Source organism: Microcaecilia unicolor, chromosome 2 (assembly GCF_901765095.1).
Source record: "Microcaecilia unicolor chromosome 2, aMicUni1.1, whole genome shotgun sequence".
Classification (NCBI taxonomy): Eukaryota; Metazoa; Chordata; class Amphibia; order Gymnophiona; family Siphonopidae; genus Microcaecilia; species Microcaecilia unicolor.
The window spans coordinates 261,085,917-261,106,004 of NC_044032.1; the positions used below are offsets into that span (position 1 = coordinate 261,085,917).

Here is a 20,088-nt window from a genome sequence, read left to right on the forward strand (position 1 = left end):
CACTATAACAGGGTGAGCAGCCAATGAGGCATTCTGTATCTTGTCTCTATGACATGCAAATGCTACCATCTGAACATTGAGTGAACTGAGAGTCAAGCTTTTTTTAAATCCTTCCTGAAGGAAGGATAAAATTTGAGACAACGAAGCACAAAATGGAGAACTACCATTCTGTGCAGACAGCTCTCAAAAGCTCTCCACACTCTAGCATAAGAAGTGGACCGCTTTTGGGCTTGCAGAAAGGTAGTAATAACATCATCCACATAACCCTTCTTCCTCAATCGTGCCCTCTCAAGAGCCAGGTCCATAAGTACTGGACCTTGGTGCAATAAGTCTGTGGAGGAAGAGTCAACCGAGGAGTGATTTGAAGATGGATAAAGTCCGCATACCAAGGATGTCTGGGCCAGTCCGGAGCTACAAGAACAATCTTCCCAGGATGACGTGCAATCCTGTGCAACATCCTTCCAAAGAGAGGCCACGGAGGAAACATGTAACGGAGGCCACCTGACAGCTAAGGCTGTACCAGTGCATCCATTCCTGCGAGTCTCTCCCTGAAGCGGCTGTAGAATCTGTGTACTCGTGCACTGAGTCTGGATGCTATGAGGTCCAGAACCGGAAGGCCCCACTGTGTGGAAATGAGGCGAAATGCAGTCTTTGACAGTTGCCATTCCCCCGGGGCCAGAGACACTGTGCTGAGGAAATCCGCTTGCGAGTTCAGTGAACCCGCTATGGGATTCACTGAAGTCTTTGGAATGTTCAATTCCGCCCACTGAAAAAGAAGACATGGCTCCTGGGCTAGAGATACACTCTTTGTTCCTCCTTATCTGTTGATGTAAGGCACAGCTGTGAATCTGTCTGAGAACACTCACACTGGCCTCCCGTGAAGAAGAGGTGCAAAGGTTAGTAGAATTTTCCAGACAGCTCGAATTTCCAATCTGTTGATGGACCAGGAAGCCTCCAATCTTGACAAGTGGCTCTATGCAGAGTGGTGGAGATAATGGGCTCCCCATCCACAGAGGCAGCCATCGGAGGTGATAACACACCAACTGGGAATCTGTAAGGGCAACCCCACATGAGTGTATGCAGGGAGAAGCCACAAAGTCAGACTCAGTCTGGCTTGAGGTGTCCATGGCACCAGCTGGTCGTAAGTCCCCAAGACTGGAGACCACTGGCTCAAGAGGGACAACTGTAGGGGCCGCATGTGGAACTTCACCCAAGGCAGAACACCCAAAGTTGCTGCTACAGAACAGAGAACCTGAGCATAATCCCACGCCTGCAGGCAAGGAAGTGAGAGAAGCCTGAGAATTTGCTATCTGAGCTTGAGCTGACGATGCTGAAGCAGGAAAATCTTCCTCGCTTGGGTACTGAAGCACACTTCCAGAATCTCCAGGGTCTAGGTGGAGGTAAGATGGCTCATGCTGTAATTCAAAAAAGAAGAAAGTAGTGGAAACACACAACTTCAAGAGATCAATCCGAGACAGGGGGTGAGATGCTCCAGGAAAACTTTATTAGGGACCCTACACGGTCCGTGTTTCGGCTTTTAAAAAAGCCTTCATCAGGGGTCGATCAGTAGTTGCACAGAATATACTGACAGACAATGGAGCTCATAAAATCTTGTCTCTGTATAGCAATAGAATTCACTACACCCTGCACTGCTTAGCCACCCCAGACCTGAGCGAACAGAAATCACTGATTGATTTCTGTTCGCTCAGGTCTGGGGTGGCTAAGCAGTGCAGGGTGTAGTGAATTCTATTGCTATACAGAGACAAGATTTTATGAGCTCCATTGTCTGTCAGTATATTCTGTGCAACTACTGATCGACCCCTGATGAAGGCTTTTTTAAAAGCCGAAACAAAGTTTTCCAGGAGCATCTCACCCCGTCTCGGATTGATCTCTTGAAGTTGTGTGTTTCCACTACTTTCTTCTTTTTTGTTGTACTTTTTGTGGAAACTTCGAACCCCTTTTGTGCCTCATGCTGTAATTCACCACTCAACCCAGCACAGAAAGATGACACAGGACTGTCTATGTATTGCGAAGGCTCTCTTGATAAGAAGGCGCCTGAATTAGCCAATCGTCCAGGTAAGGATGAACCTGGATCCCTTGCCACTGAAGAAAGGCTGCCGCCACCACCACCACCACCACCATAACTTTTGAAAAAGTGCAAGGTGCAGTGGTGAGGCCAAAAGGCATGGCCTTTAATTGAAAATAATCTCCCAGGATCGCAAACCAGAGAAATTTCAAATTGGGATATGAAAATAAGCCTCCTTGAGGTCCAATGAGGTGAGAAACTTGTCTGACTGGATTGAGGCTACGACAGAACAAAGTTTCCATGCGGAAGTGCAGCACTCAGAGAGACCTATTCACCCCTCTGAGATCCAGAACCAAGCAAAAAGTCTTAATAGATGGAATATCAACCCATGCCCCTTTCTGCTGGAGAAACGGGCTGAATGGCCCCCCAGTCGCCTTAAAGAGGCTAAGGTAGTTAGCACTACCCAACTCTTTGCAGAGCTGCCACAAGGAGACAACATGAAAAGATCTGCAAGTGGCTTTGAAAATTCTAGCTTATAGCCATGGAGAATGATATCGAGGACACATTGGTCTACAATAATGGTGGTCCACTCCTTGTGAAAGTGGTAAAGACACCCACCTATGTCTACGTACAAAGAGTGAACCTCGACCCCATCATTGTGAGGGCTGTGAAGAGGGAGAGACTTTTGAGGAAAAGGGCTTCTTGCCTTCTGGAAAGGAAGACCAAGTCTGAAGAAAGTGAAGTTTTTGAGCAGAAGCACTAGCCTTCCCTGGTCTATACCTCTGAGTTTCTCGAAAATGAGACTCAGTCACCCGGAGATAGGTTTAAGCTTGTCCTCAGGTAGCTGCTGGACCTTAGAATCTCCCAGGTCTTTAACAATCTTCTCCAAATTCGCACCAAAGAGTAGTTTCCCCCGATAGGGCAACAAGTTTTGGAAGTCACATCAGTGGCCCAATGCCTTAACTATAGCCAGCGTCGCACCGAGACAGCAAAGGCCATACCCTTAGCTGACGCATGAAGAATATCATAAAGAGCGTCTGACAAATAAGACAACCCTGCCTCTAGGGTAGAGAGAAATTCTGGAGGCGAGTCCAACATGGACAATTGTTGAATCCATAATAAAGAAGCCCTGGCTAGAAAAGAAGAAGAAATTGCTGCCTGAGAATTTAATGCAGCTAGCTAAAAGTCAATAAATATATTCACAGTAAACAACCAGTCTCGTGACCTCCAAAGCACTGAAGCCCCACAATATTCTCATAGCACAAGCACTCTGAAAAAGAACCGCAGTGGCTGCTTTTTTTTTTAAAGAGGCAGGAGAAAAAGAGAAGGGAAAACTGAGATAATGAGGTAGAAAAGTGGCAACGGGGGAGCAGGGAGGGATCTAGGCCACTAGGTTTACATCTGAAGCACAGGATATTCTTAACTCCAAACTCAACTGAACTTGCAAGCAAGACAGGAGGCCACACCGAAGTCATCACAGCGCACAGGAGCTGCTATCCCACCTAATGGATATAGAGAATACTGGCTTGGTTGCTAAGCGCAGAAGCTTATGAGGCACAACTCAGAGTTTTATCTCCACCTGCTGGCGGATGGTCCCAACACATTTGTCTGGACTGATCCTTGGGATGTAATGGAATCCTGTTTTTGGAATGTTTGTAAACCTAGACTGTTGAGCAACATTTGTTAGTTAAATTCTAAATTAAGAACTTTTTTTTTTTTAATTTAATAAAGAAGGTATGTAGAAGTCAAAGTGCTTTTGGACAGTCAATTCTACAAGGCCTGTTGAACTCTGTCACCTTCCCCAAAATGCTTTCCTATATCTCAACTCAAACCAGCGTAGAACAAGGATTCTCAATCTAGTAAATCAGGTTTTCAGAATATTCACAATGAATATGCATGAGATGGATTTGCATTCAAGGACGGAAGACAGTGCATGCAGTCTGTCTTGTGCATATTCACTGTGGGAATCCTGAAAATCTGACTGGCTAGGTGTATCCTGAGGACTGAAAATCTGACTGACTAGGTGTACCCTGAGGACTGGATTCAGAACTCCTGGGCTACAAAACACCACAGCTATGGATTCCTCACTTGTGTGGCTGATTCATCCTGATGGTTAAAGAAAGTTGCATTAACTTACATGTAACAGAACTTCCCTATAAACACCAAGATAGATCAGAGAAATCCTCCATCCTGGGTTTATGGTTTACTAAGTTTAATATATCACACCTTTCCTAAAGCAGTAACAAGTCAGTGTAAATTGACTTCTAAGCTATGTATGGACCGAGAGGACTCAGACAAGAAGAAACTTCACAGGAGATCTATTTTAGGTTCTTGGCTCTATCAGAAGATGTCACTTATATGTCAGATTTATCCTACCTACAAAGAACTCATGTTACAGGTAAGCAAAATAGATCTCTTAATTAAGAGGTGATTCAGTGTAGCTGTAAAGGCCCAAGCGTAAAAATAAGAATGTGGCATTGTTGGACAAAGATAATAAATCCACTATCAGCAGTGGCGGGGAGAGATAACGACCTACCCAGGTGACCAGAGATTCAGACAGGCTCTAGAATAAAGATGAACTCTTACCTTTAACTTTCACCTCTGACTGGTATTCTCTCAGGGAAGAGAAGTGGTCCTGAAGGGGTGGGTACACCCTGTGAAGAGGTACAACATGACAGCACTAGACAAAATCACCATAAACTCACAAAGGAACTGAAAGGAGGAGCAGAGAAGGACAGAGAGAGAAATAGAGAAAGAGGAAACGAAAGAGTAAAGGAGGAAAAGGGAAAAAAATCAATTATACAGGAGATAACCAGTTCTATACAGTAAGAACTCTACAGATTTATAAATCTCTCAAAGTTCTCTAGAAATGAATGATAATCTGTTATAATTCACTTTTATCCTTCAAAACACATTATAAAACTATGAACCTGCTTTTTGTTTTAACAAACTTAAGAGGCCTTAGACAAATATTACAGAGATTTAATGAATTCACGGGGCTCTCTCCTGCATTCCCCAAAATGGAATGATACAGCCTTGTAATAAGCTTTTGGAGACCTAATAACACTTATACAATAAGTTGCCCGTACTGAGTGCACATCCACTCCAAAATGTCCAAGCGGTGAACGGAAGGTATGCAGAGCAGCTCCTGCATGGTCTCTGGATCTGTCAGAAAGAGGCCTTCCAAGGACGGACACTTCAGCTCCTTAAAGAAAAAAAAAAGTTTACCAGAAATTAAAAAGATGGTTATCAGTATTCAGACAACCATGTCAATGGCAATACATTCTCAGGAAACGTAAAACTAAAGGGATTCATTTTGTTTGCTGATGTCATCAACTGCTACAATGAATGTGAAAATCTGAATGTCTCACCACAGAAAGCCCATGTTTTAGCCTTTTCACAAAGGCACTTCATGGGGAACATGTGAATGTGTGGTTTAAATAAAGATCAAAGAATAATGCCTCCCTACCCACATAAAGACTAGCAGGCATGGACATTAACATTTGTGGTAATAAATGGGCCATCACCTCAAGGAAGGTACTGTGAAGTCAGCTTTTGTAGGAAATTATCATCAAATAATGGAGCAGTTTATAACCAATGTTATGTGACCAAACAGCAGCCAACTGCTCCACATTATTTGATTAACAATAATTACCATGCATTTTTTTTTATATTACTTGAGGTACTATTTGGAAAAATTCCCCAATTAAAATTATCCTCTGTGCTAATACGGACAAAATGTTTTCCAGAAACCATGTATTGCAGCCCAGGGACATGTCACTTTATTTTTACTGACATGAGACGTAATAGGGATAATTCTCTATAGGCTGTCCACAATTACATGCCTAACTTTGGGTGCACTACCTCCCATACAGTTCAAATATATCATAGACCTCAGCGGTGCCACTTACTAAACTAAGGTTTGCAGGTCAGTAAGATTTATACACCCACCCATCTATATTTAAAAGAAGTTGAAAACGTTTTGAAAAATTTAATATAAAAAGGATAAAAATTTTTGCATACCTTTAGACTGAAGAGGTGGGTGTATAAATCTTACTGATTTGCAAACCTAAGCTCAGTAAGTGGCACCGCTGAGGTCTATGGAATATTTGAACTGTATGGGAAGTAGTGCATTTATTGGGTTAATAAGAATCTCCTGAAAGATTGTTGCTATTGTTGTTTGGTAACTTTGGGTGCAAGCACTTACAGTGGCTTAAAGGTGGCTTGCAGTTGTATGTGTGCTCAGAGCTAATGCCAGTGCTAAAAGGGAGTTAGTGCCAGGTTTATTTATTATTTAGATTAGATTTTGCTCACACCTTTTTCAGTAGTAGCTCAAGGTGAGTTACATTTAGGTACACTGGATATTTCTCTGTCCCAGGAGGGCTCACAATCTAGGTTTGTACCTGAAGATCACAAGGAGCAGCAGCGGGATTTGAACCACCTCTGGATTGCAAGACCGGTGCTCTAACCACTAGGCCACTCCTCCACTCCAAATACATTTAAATTCAATCATTAGGTACCTCCCCAAAGCAATGCCCCCCCCCCAAAAATAAAATAAAAATGTTTCTCAGGTGCATTTAGCACCAGAAACTTTCTGTCAGGCCCAAGGCAGCATGAGAAGGATTGACTGAGAGGTGTCTAGCAGCACTCCCTTCTCTCCCTCCAATCGGACCACCCTGCCCCAGGTAGGCTTCCCAGCCCCCCTCAAAAATATTTAAAGAATGCCCTGGTGGTCCCGTGGCCCACCACAGTCACAAATAGTGTGATGGTCCAGAGGCCTCCTCCCCAGCTAGTTCAGGCCGGGCCCCGCCCCTTGTAACTTTGACCTGGTGGTCTACTGGTAACCTAGCCCCTCACCCCCTTCCCCAGACTTCCATACCTTTTGTCAGAAGGAGCAATGCTTACTCATCTCTGCTTCTCCAGGCTGCCATCTTCAAAATGGCGGCACGCTGTGCAGTGCATCCTGGGATGCACTGGGTGGGGGCATAACTACTAGATAAGGGAAGATTCACTACATGAAGCGGGGCCCCACCATTTTTGAAGATAATAGCCCAGAAAAGCAGGAACGAGTGGGCATCACTCCTGCTTCTAACAAAAGGTATGGGGGTTGGGGCATGGGCTAGGTTACCACTAGACCACCAGGCCAAAGTTACCGGGTAGGGGGGGAGCTTGTGTGGCCTAGCTGTGGAGGAGCTGCTGGGCCAGAGCTGGTAGTGGGAGGCGGGGCTGGTGGTTGGGAGGCGGGGATAGTGCTGGGCAGACTTATACGGTCTGTGCCAGAGGCGGTGGTTGGGAGGCGGGGCTGGTGGTTGGGAGGTGGGGATAGTGCTGGGCAGACTTATACGGTCTGTGCCCTGAAGAACACAGGTACAAATCAAAGTAGGGTATACACAAAAAGTAGCACATATGAGTTATCTTGTTGGGCAGACTGGATGGACCGTACAGGTCCTTTTCTGCCGTCATCTACTATGTTATGTTACTATGTTACTAGGCTATTTATCGTTTATCATTTATTTACTTACTATACCATCACTTCTTGCATAGCAAATCAGAACGGTTTACATCTTTAAAAATACAAACATACAATGATATTCTAATTTATGAAAGAAATCCATTTTATGATAGGACAGCACTAACAAAAACTTCCATACCAAAAGAGCACAAAACAATTAATTGTATCAATCATACACATCACTTGTATCAATCATACACATCACATCAGTCAATACTATTTCCTTTGGTAATATATATTCCCTGTTCAACAGTCATATTTTCTTTCCTTCCCGAGTGGTTCTCTAAATAGGCAGCGCTAAATTTCAAAAGCTTTTTCAAAAAGAAATAGGTTTTCAAGGCCTTACAAAAGCGTAAATGATTCTTCCACCCTGATAAATTTTGGGACGGAGTTCCACAGTGATGGTTATAGAAAGAAAAAGGCTGAGGCTTGAGTTGATTCCCACCTAACTCTTGAGGGAGGTGGAATTATCAGCCTATTGTCAGTAAGTGAACATAAAGTTCATGATGGTGTGTAGGGAATAGTTATGTTCGCAAGATAGGATGGTGTAGCTACGTAAAGCGCTTTATATGTAAGGATAAGAACCTTAAGGGGTACGGGGGTCCACTGGACCACCAGGACATTTTTTTAAGGTTTGGGGTAGGGGGCTTGGCCATTAAACCACCAAGATTTTTTTTATTGGGAGCAGGGGCTTGCTGCAGCATGCTTTTTTTTTTTTAATGTCAACTTTCCTGTCAGTGCCTGAGCCAATCACTGCGATTTTAAAAGTGGCAGCGATGGGCATGCTCATTACTCAGAGCATGCTGCAGCTATTTTTCTATGCTAGGTTTGTGGTAGAATTTCACTCTACCATGAACCTTTGAGCATCACCCTCCCATTTTGTAGAACACCGACTAAGGGCAGTTACACACGTAATTGCAAATTAATGCAATTTAGGGGGAACCCACATCACCTATATTGTTAGCTGATAAACCTGGCTTTTCACAGTCTATCTAGAACCTCTAACTAAAAGCTTATGTCAGTGTCACCTCATCGCACAGTTCATCACAGCAGTTAAGGGCAGTAAAGCTGTCTGTTGCAAACATTACAGTCAGGGCCGTGCCTAGGGTCTCTGGCGCCCCCCTGCAGACTATCAGTTGGCGCCCCCCCCCCCGTGCGCGCCGCCCCCCCTACACGCTAGCAGAATACTGCATCTTGATCACACATGAAAAACACATGACACAACAGATGTGAAGGCAAAATACTGAACTGGAAAGTTACCTCAAGAAGTCGGACTGAGTCCTTATGCGTCCTGTCTACCCCAAAAGAAAAATGAAATCAGTCCTTGTTGTTAAGCGACTGGTTTGTGCGGATTAAACTTCTGAGGTTAATTCTGTGGTGATCTTTCACACTGTCTGGGTTTCCATGTGGATACAGTGACCAACTGACTGGTATAACTGGGAGGTTATAACCTATAATTACAGTACAACTCCTAGTCCTCTGGGTCAAGGTCCTGATGGGTGAATACAGGAAAAGGTGACTGGACCCAGGAATTTGGCTCAGGAGAATCGGGATCTCTCCGACCCTCTCATTTTAGTCTTTTTGAAGTAAAAGATTAGATAGTTTGGTGCCTGTGTCTTTATAGGCGCCTTCCTGCCCAATTAACCTAAGTGCCCTGGTATATAATTTCATTCCACAAAACTAAATCATCTCCTTCTGGCCCCAATGGAAAACTGAAATCACAATCTTTGTTGCAAGCGATTAGTTTGTGCACATTAAACTTCTGAGGTGAATTTTGTGGTGACTTTCACACTGCCTGGGTTTTCATAAGGATACTCCTAGTCCAGTGGTGTAACTGGAAGCCCCTAATGTTCCAAATGCTCTGGATCGAGTTTCTGATGGGTGAAGTTGGGAAAAGGTGCTAAACCCTGAAATGGACCTTAGGGGGGGGGGGGGGGGGGATCCCTCTCTTTTCAGTCTTTCTGCAAATAAAAGAGTAGACAGATTGCGTTAATCACTCAGACCTCACTAGTGTGGAGTTGGGGTTTTATTATCTTTTTTTTTTATTTCAGTGTCTTTTGGGGTCACTGCACTTTCTTTTCTCTCCCGGTCCCCCTCTCTCCCCACTGTCTCTCTCTCTCTTCTCTCTCTACCTCTGTTTGCCACCTTTCATTCCAAGTCCCGCCCCATCTCTGTTACCTCCGTCCTCATTGGAGAAAACTCCCTTCTCAGTAATCCTTCTCAATTCTAGATTGGGCAGAAGCTCTGACAGACCAGCTCAGCTCTCAGCACTCCAACGGTCCACGGACGGAACGGCAAAACAGGGCAGCGGTCCAAATAAATCGGACAGATGCGAGCGTGTGGGAAGACCTGGGTGCCGTGGGCGGTGACAAAGAGCCATGCGCTGTGCGCGCGGGAAGGCAGCGCATGCGCCAACGCGGTACTTTTTTTTTTTTACTGGACCGGACGGAGCAGCGCGGCGCCCTTAAAGGCAAGCGCCCCCCTGCGGTGCTTACCCCGCTTACCGGGTTTGCACGGCCCTGATTACAGTGGACCTCTCAGATACTGGGGCTGAAGGATACCCCTGAGGCCAGTGCACAAATTATTTGGTTAAGGTCCGCGGTCGAAATACATGCAATTCTCTCACCATGCTTACAGACTAATATGAGTCCCCTAATGCAGTGCTTCTCAACTAGAGAGTTGCACAGGGACAGAAAATTCATCTGTCCCACTGGAATCTCCTCCATCCCCTCCCGTCTCCTCCGGAATCTCCTCCATCCCCACAACTGGAATCTCCTCTATCCCCTCCTGTCCCCACTGGGAATCTCCTCCAGCCCCTCCCGTTCTCACTGGAATCTCCTCCATCCCTGCCTGTCCCCTGTGCTAAAATAACCCAACCTGTAGTAAAATAACGTAACAGTAGCCCATGTTGATAACTTCTCTCAGTGCTTATGGGGATTTCAATGCTATCAGTCATAGCCATTAATTTTTTAGTGCTATAATTGCCATGGTGAAAGGATAGGTAGGCTGGCCTGGCACTACACTTGCACAGGAACCCCGCAGGACCTGCGTACATCCCCACGGAGTCCTGTGGACCTGGAGGGAATCCCTGTGGGAACCATGGGATTCCTGCTAACCTCATTCCCACGCAGCTCTCTATTCTCAACCCAGTCCTTGGGAAACACCCAGCCAATCAGGTTTTCACAAATGAATACGCATGAGAGAGATTTGCACACCAAATTATAGACCGGTGAGTCTGACGTCGGTGCCGGGGAAAATGGTAGAGGCTATTATTAAAAACAAAATTACAGAGCATATCCGAGGACATGGATTACTGAGACCGAGTCAGCACGGCTTTTGTGTGGGGAAATCTTGTCTGACCAATTTACTTCAATTCTTTGAAGGAGTAAACAAACATGTGGACAAAGGGGAGCCGGTTGATATTGTGTATCTGGATTTTCAAAAGGCGTTTGACAAGGTACCTCATGAAAGTCTACAGAGGAAATTGGAGGGTCATGGGATAGGAGGAAATGTCCTATTGTGGATTAAAAACTGGTTGAAGGATAGGAAACAGAGAGTGGGGTTAAATGGGCAGTATTCACAATGGAGAAGGGTAGTTAGTGGGGTTCCTCAGGGGTCTGTGCTAGGACCGCTGCTTTTTAATATATTTATAAATGATTTAGAGATGGGAGTAACTAGCGAGGTAGTTAAATTTGCTGATGACACAAAGTTATTCAAAGTCGTTAACTTGCGACAGGATTGTGAAAAATTACAAGAGGACCTTACGAGACTGGGAGACTGGGCGGCTAAATGGCAGATGACGTTTAATGTGAGCAAGTGCAAGGTGATGCATGTGGGAAAAAAAGAACCCGAATTATAGCTACGTCATGCAAGGTTCCACGTTAGGAGTTACGGACCAAGAAAGGGATCTGGGTGTCGTCGTCGATAACACACTGAAACCTTCTGCTCAGTGTGCTGCTGTGGCTAGGAAAGCGAATAGAATGTTGGGTATTATTAGGAAAGGTATGGAAAACAGGTGTGAGGATGTTATAATGCCGTTGTATCGCTCCATGGTGCGACCGCACCTTGAGTATTGTGTTCAATTCTGGTCGCCGCATCTCAAGAAAGATATAGTACAATTGGAAAAGATGCAGCGAAGGGCGACTAAAATGATAGCGGGGATGGGACGACTTCCCTATGAAGAAAGACTAAGGAGGCTAGGGCTATTCAGCTTGGAGAAGAGACGGCTGAGGGGAGACATGATAGAGGTATATAAAATAATGAGTGGAGTGGAACAGGTGGATGTGAAGCGTCTGTTCACGCTTTCCAAAAATACTAGGACTAGGGGGCATGCGATTAAACTACAGTGTAGTAAATTTAAAACAAATCTGAGAAAATTTTTCTTCACCCAATGTGTAATTAAACTCTGGAATTCATTGCCGGAAAATGTGGTGAAGGCGGTTAGCTTAGCAGAGTTTAAAAAGGGGTTGGACGATTTCCTAAAGGACAAGTCCATAAACCGCTACTAAACGGACTTGGAAAAATCCAAAATCCCAGGAATAACATGTATAGAATGTTTGTACGTTTGGGAAGCTTGCCAGGTGCCCTTGGCCTGGATTGGCCGCTGTCGTGGACAAGATGCTGGGCTCGATGGACCCTTGGTCTTTTCCCAGTATGGCATTACTTATGTACTTACTTATGTACTTATGCACCAAGGAGGCAGTACGTGCAAATCTTATCTCATGCATGTTCAGTGTAGATATCCTGAAAACCCAGTGTGCTGGGTGTGCCCCAAAGACTGGGTTGAGAAGCACTGCCCTAATGGCAGGCTTAAAAGAAAATAGTAATAGGTACATAAGTACTGCCATACTAGGACAGACAGAAGGTTCATCAAGCCCAGCATCCTGTTTCCAACAGTGGCCAATCCAGGTCACAAGTACCTGGCAAGATCCCAAAACAGTACAATATATTATATGCTGCTTATCCCAGAAATAAGCAGTGGATTTTCCCCAAGTCCATTTTAATAATGGTCTATGGACTTCAAAATGAAGCCATCTAAACTTTTATTTTTTTTACATTTTTTAAAACTTTTTTTTTTTAAATAGACTTAAATAGATGCTGCCTGAAACTGCTTTTTCCAGTTTTGGCCAAAACTGAAAACTAAAGATTGGTTGTGCCAATGAGACCCAGTGGGGATGGTCAGAGACTGTAGCTGGCAGCCGTCTGTTAAACCCACAGAAGATTATTGCCCTCCAGGAACTGCAAGCAGAGGATGACAACTGGGAGAGTCATTTTAACAAGGACTTCTGAACAAGTCTAGCACGTTTAGGTTTCCAAGTCAATGCAGATGTACTGTAATTAAATATCCTCCAATACAGAACTTTGTAAAAAAAAATCACATTCTAACAATTACCAGTTTTTTATGCTTAATCAAACTGTGCACAAACAATAAGAAAAAGTAGCATTAAGATGTGTCCAGTTTTGCATTTAGTTATAAAACTGATTAAGGGCAAGTCTTACTAAAATATGGTAAAAAAGAGCCCAGACACTGGTCTACACTGCGGTCATTATACCAACCTGATGCACAATCCAGAAAAAAAAGTCCATTAATGTTATTGAATACAAGGACTGTATGCTCTAAAAAACAACAGATCAAGAGCAATACATTTCTCAAATTATTTTCTAATATATAAACTAATATACAAACTAAAGCACGCCTCTACCTTCTCCTGAGCACGCAACTCTGGAACACGCTACCACGCAATTTGAAAGCGACCAATGAACTGGCTAACTTCCGTAAATTACTAAAGACTCATCTCTTTGAAAAGATATACCACAAAGATCAAAGCATGTAAAAATCTCCAAATATGCCCATAAACGTTGTAACGTGCCTGTCTTATGTCTTCTGCTGTACTACTATCTTGTATTCCTAATGTATGTTAACGTGTTCTGCAATACCACTATCTTATATTTCATGACCATGGAAACCAAAATCCTTCTGTAAAACCTAATGTATATCCCCTTCCTATTTCCAGTATCCATGATGTATTGTAAGCCACATTGAGCCTGCAAAGAGGTGGGAAAACGTGGGATACAAATGCAATAAATAAAAATAAATAAAATAAAAATATCATTTCTCTACTAACACTAAGTTGACCAGTACTTGTGCTTGAAAACAATCGCTGCAGGTTCCTCTCTCATAAGTTTGATAAAAATGCCTGCATCTTCATCATAAACACCAGAGCCTGGAAATTCAGTAGAATCACCCAAATAGTAGCCAATTCAGAATATAAGTAATAATTTAAATAAAAACCAGATTTTACTTCCAAGCAAAATAGCCTCCAAAAGACAGACCTCAGCTAATGAAAACAAACTAAAAGCCACAGTGCTTTACAATGGTTGACTTTGTATCGCATTCGGAGTGATTGCCTCTCTGTGGAGATATGCCATCAGCTAACTCCTAAGGAGCTTATCCCAAATTTACAGACAAATTCCTGCTAAACCTTTGTAGCAAAAGCATTTATTTGGAGCACTCTGTTTACCATATAGACTACTATGCAAGATCATAACTTGCAACAGCATCACACACACACAAAAATGCAAAGATTGCTAGCATTTTCTTGAACCTGATACCTTAGTTTTCAGAATAATTCCTGTGTCTTTAAGCAATTATTAGAATTTGTGGTTTCCAAGGAAGAGCTGAAAACATAGACATGACTCTCAATGTCTGCAAGATTCCCTTCTGGATCCATGTCAGGTTCTGTGGAAAATAAAAGTAGTTTGAGGGACCCTGCAGAGGTTGGTCAACGTCCGGGCTGAGGTTTCATTTCTGTGCAAAGAGGTGGGTACAGCCCGCTATTCCATCTATTTTGTGGCTTCCAAGAAGGAGGGCTCCTTTAGGCCCATTTTAGACCTGAAGGGAGTAAATCAAGCTCTTTGGGTCCAGTCTTTTTTGCATGGAACTGTTGTGATCAGTGATCGTGGCAGTGCAGCCAGGCAAGATACTCATATCCCTGGATCTCACAGAGGCTTATCTCCTTATTCCAATTCAGCACTCGCATCAGAGATTTCTTCACTTTGCTATTTTGGGGAAGAATGATCAGTTCAATGCTTTGCCCTTCAGGTTGGCAACCGCACCCTGAACCTTTACCAAGGTGATGGTTGTTGTGGCAGCAGCTCTGTGGAAGGAAGGAATTTTGGTCCATCCATACTTGGACGATTGGCTGAGTCAGGCAAAATCCCGCCAGGAGAGTGTCAGCCTCAGTTATTGCACTTGTTAAGTTGAGTAGTCAATTTGGTCAAAAGCCATCTGGTCCCTTCTTAGAACCTGGACTACTTGGGAGTGAGTTTCAACATGAGTCTGGGATTCAAAAGCTTCAGGCTCAAATTTGAAGTCTCTTGCAGTCACACTGTTCTTGAGAACAGAATTATCTCCAGGTCTTGGGTTCCATGAAAACGAGTCTAAAGGAAGTACAATGGGCCAGAGAACATGCAAGAACACTGCAGGATGCACTCCTCGGGGTGGTCTCAGTCTCACGCCTTGGGAGTCTGCTATTGCTTTAGGGGACTGCGAGGCGCAGTCTGTGCTACTGGCTGGATCTGGCCAATCTTTTGCAGGGCTTACCTCTGGATCCTTTGCAATGGATGGTAGTAATGACGGACGCCAGCCTGTCTGGTTGGGGGGGGGGGGGGAGCGCATTGTCTGGGCCGGATGGCTCAGGGCCAATGGTTCCCTCCCCCCCCGGAAGCTCATTGCTCAATCAACTGATTGGAGACCAGGGCAATTCACCTTGCATTGGTGGCATTTCTTGATCTTCTTCGAGGGAAGGTGGTTTAGGTCCTGTTTGACAATGCCACTGTGGTGGCATACTTGCCAGGGAGGCACCAGGAGTCAGCAGGTGGCGCAGGAGTCAGCTCTCCTGATAGATTGGGCAGAGAGTCATCTCACGAATCTGTCCGAGGCACATGTCATGGGCATAGCCAACGTGAAGACTGACTAACTCAGCAGAAAGGTGATCAATCCCAGGGAATTGGTGTCTGGGGAATGACACATTCAGTCTTATTGTCAACTAATGGGGTGCCACAATCATGGATTTGATGGCCACCTTTCACAACACCAAAGTTTCCTGTTTCTTCATTCAGAGCCGGGATGTTCAGGCGGAGGGCTTGGATGCTCTAGTACAGCAGTAGACCTTTTCACAGAGGATTTTTTAGATAACTCTTCAATAGCATTCAATAGCATTTAGTTCCTCTCACTAATTGACCTCAGCGATGTTCATTGCCAACGATAACTGTTTTATATGGCAATGTTAACAACATCTATCATCTTCATAGGTCAGCTACGGCATAATTAAGCTTTCACAATCACTTTATAATTTAATTGTTTAACTTATCTTTTTTATCTCTTTCAATTCCGTTTTTCATCGGACCCAGGGGTTATGTTGTCCGACATATGTTTCGCTCAAACTTGACCTGCCTCAAGGACAGTCCCCCTGAGAACTTCTTTCAGCGCCAGCTCTGCTTTCTGTACTTTCTACCTGTGTAAAGAGTTCTCTGGAGATTAGCAGATAATCTATCCTAGACAGCGTGGAGTGAGCCCTGGACATGTGTGTGAAGTTCCTCTCCAAAGGAATGAGAGTTCGCCACGCATCCACTAGTCCCAAAGATGACCCTAACAAGGTTACCCCTCTCATTGTCCTTGTTAATTCTCTATCTGTAGGCTGAGATCTATCTATCATAGGATCTGCCACATCGTTTAAATCTCCTCCCAATATTATCGGAATACCACCCAACTCTAATATCTGTCTGATTACCTTTGTATAGAATTCTCAATCAAAAGTATTTGGTGCATAGAGGTTACACAACAATACAGGCTGACGCTCAAGGGTCACCGAGGCCAGCACATATCTGCCCTCTGGATCTGCGATAACTTCCTTAATCTCTAGATGCAAGCCCTTCTTGAACAAGATTACCACGCTTCCCTTCCTTCCCACTGCCGGGGCTTCTACAAGGTCACCCACCCACCATCTTTTGAGTTTGGCATGCTCTGTCGTGGACAGATGCGATTCCTGCAGGAAGGCAACGGAGGTCCCCCTATCTCTAAGTACTTTCAAAATTCTATGACTCTTGATTGGGGATTGAAACCCTCCAACATTCCAAGTAGTGAATGTTAATTTAGACATATTAAACTACCCCTAATCTCTCCCTATAGCCAATACCCCCAAATGCCTCTAGTCTCTGAGTTTGTTTTGTGAGAGCATGTCCCAGCTTCCACCCCCTCAAAGCCTTACATGTTCCCCTTCGCCTTCTGTCCCCCGTTCCATTAACCCTACGTACTTTGAGCAACACTCACCCCCCCCTGTAACCCCCCCCAACTCTCCAATCTCCCCCCTCCCTCCCCCAATTCACCCATTCGGTCTCCCGAATCCATTCCGTTCTGGACTTAGAGCTACCCATCCTTCTATTATATATATCACCCACACCCTCCCCCTCTAGCCTCTTTCCGCCTCTTCTCTCCCCTCCCCTAAACATAAAACATTATCCTTAAGAGTTCTTTCATCCATACATCCTATCATCCATTCCCTGGTCTTTCCACTTCCACTGCTTTATCTAGTTTAATAACAAAAAGAATAGATATTATAAAATATATTCACTCAGTCTCCTCTCATTCAATATTCTTACATTCAGTCCTTGGCTTCTCCGCCAATTCTTCTTTGGTCGCAAATAGCTGTAGGAGATGGCGTCCTTTGGCAGCCTCCGTAAGTTTCCGTATGTAAAGCCAGTGCCATTCCGCCCTGTATAATTATAATATCCCAGGCCACCTTCTGTCTCCATAATATTAGGACATGCAAGTTCCAATCTGTTACTGCTTCCCGCTGAGTAAATACACAGTTGAGAACAGAAGGCTCGCTCTCTGACCTCCGCTCACAGGACAAAGCCCTTCTCTCAGTACCCTTCTCCACCACTGCCAACTCCAGGCTCCGCTCATTCTGCCTTGCCTCACCCTATGCCTGGAACAATCTTCCTTTACCCATACGCCTTGCCCCCTCCCTACCCATCTTCAAATCTCTGCTTAAAACTCACCTCTTTAATGCTGCCTTCGGCACCTAACCGCTTGAGAAATATAGAATGCCCCAATCTATCCACCCTATCAGATTAACTGTTCACTCGTCCTCTAGATTGTACACTTGTCTTTAGATTGTTCTCTTGTCTTTTAGATTGTAAGCTCTTTCAGCAGGGACTGTCCTATGTTTAAATTGTACAGCACTGCGTAACCCTAGTAGCGCTTTAGAAATGTTAGTTAGTAGTAGTTAGTAGTATGATAGTCTTAACAGTCTCCACGTTAGCGCTCTGTCCATTCAGTCATTACCTTTTTCCCCCACTTGCCTTATTCTGGTGCCCTGCATTTGTCCACATAGGTCTATGCTTCCTCTACGCGGTCAAATTAAAGCACTGGCCTCCATCATGACTCTCAGTCGCACTGGGCATGAAAGGCTAGAGCAGGATTGCTTTTCAGATAGACTTAAACATATCATCGTATCCCCAACACTCCTTTCATCCCTCCAATCATCCATTCATTCAGACAGCCATCTCTTCATTCTTTGTTCCTCATCAAGCATGCTAATAAACAGTATACAGTTAACCTTCTAGATTCAATATTTAACATATGTTCTCCAAACTCCTTTTCTTACTTTACCGTTACAACCAGTCTGCATTTACTCATCTGGTTTTCTTCAGTTCATCTGTGCCTTCTGTCAGATATGTCCTTTGACAGAACTATTGTTTGCTGCAAACGGGTCCCATGTTACCATGCCTTGCAGATTACAGTACATTTACAAGGATTTACAGTTTAGACTTGTGTGCATCCTCTATTCTCAGATACTTCTCTGGTAGATACACAACGGGGAAATTTTATAACTTGGCGACTCATTTTAGGCATTCCAATACTGTGTGCTGAACACCAACACTAACAGTATTTCGGCACCAAGATGTCATTATAGAATATTAGAAGTCAGCACTGGCACACCTAAACATGTGTCAACATTTATACCATGTTTATGGCAGGCGTAGCTGTTGGTGCCTAAGTATGCCATGTGTGTGTAATGGGGAGACCTACCCATACGCCCACCTGGCATTTACATACTAAGTGATTTGCATGCATGAGTTATAGAATTAGTGCCTAGCACTTATGTGCTTAAGTGCGCATTACACACACTTAAGTGCCAATTAATTCTAACTAAAGGTTTTAACTGCGTTACTTGGTGCCCTAATGTATCAAGTCGCTGTAGAAACTGAAACGATTCTTGCAATTAAATTCAACTAATACCTACTAATCCGATAAGTGCTGCTGACCATGATATTCTGATAGTGTGGGGCAGACCGTGGGTGGAGCCATGAACTATTCAGATAGTGGCGATATTCAGAACTGCTAGCTGAATAACTTCAGGCAGCAAGCTATAGAGATAGTGGCAGTACCGACTACTATATCCAGGTTTTCAGTGTCACCCATTATCCAGATACCAGCTCAGAATATATGGATTTAATTCAGCCAAGGCAGATGGTATTTTAAAAACCCCGCTGACTGCCCTAGCCAAATACTGACCCCCCTCATCCATATAAACAGCATGAACAGTTCTAGCTACCAGGATCGCCAAATAATTCAATTGCATAAACCTGATTTAATCACGCCCACCTTCCCATACACATACCTGTTGTGAGACCACTCATATGGCCCTTGTCCCTAACGTGTTTATAGACCACTGTGATTTCTTTCAGGGTCCATGCACCTTTGGCTGTGTGTCCCCCCCCCCCCCCAACAAGACTCGCATCTTTATTGAGAATCCCCCACTGTGAGGACACTTCACCAGACTGTCTGTGAAGAACTGCCATTCCAAGCTTACAGTAATTTGCTTTGGATAAGGAAACATTCCTCATCTTTGATAATGCCAGTCCCAAAGCTTCAATTGTACGCACTTGGGAAGACAGACCAGTGCTCTTCTCTCTACTTCCTGCAAACATATATTTGGCTGGCTCCATTTTTCCATATATTTATCATAGTAACACAGTAGATGACGGCAGAAAAAGACCTGCATGGTCCATCCAGTCTGCCCAACAAGATAAATTCATATGTGTATAACTTACCTTGATTTGTACCTGTCTTTTTCAGGGCACAGACCGTATAAGTCTGCCCAGCAGGATTCCCCGCCTTCCAACCATCAGTCCCGCCTCCCATCACCGGCTCTGGCACAGACCGTATAAGTCTGCCCTCCACTATCCTCGCCTCCCAACCACCAACCCCTCCACCAACTCCGCCACCCAATTTCGGCTAAGCTTCTGAGGATCCATTCCTTCTGCACAGGATTCCTTTATGTATATCCTACGCATGTTTGAATTCCGTTACCGTTTTCATCTCCACCACCTCCCGCGGGAGGGCATTCCAAGCATCCACCACCCTCTCTGTGAAAAAATACTTCCTGACATCTTTCCTGAGTCTGCCTCCCTTCAATCTCATTTCATGTCCTCTCGTTCTACTGCCTACCCATCTCTGGAAAAGATTTGTTTGCGGATTAAT

General features: G+C 44.3%; 1 protein-coding gene across 6 annotated transcripts in view; it reads right to left on the minus strand.

Annotated features, from left to right (window-relative positions):
- HAUS7 (HAUS augmin like complex subunit 7) overlaps nt 1-20,088 on the minus strand; it is a 35,289-nt gene that overhangs the window by 10,202 nt on the left and 4,999 nt on the right. For all 6 annotated transcript variants that reach the window (XM_030192414.1, XM_030192415.1, XM_030192412.1 and 3 more), the window contains exons 3-4: nt 5,116-5,231; nt 4,613-4,680 (exon numbers count right to left, since the gene is read on the minus strand). In XM_030192414.1, coding sequence (XP_030048274.1) covers nt 4,613-4,680; nt 5,116-5,231 — 184 coding nt within the window. The remainder of the gene's footprint in view (nt 1-4,612; nt 4,681-5,115; nt 5,232-20,088) is intronic.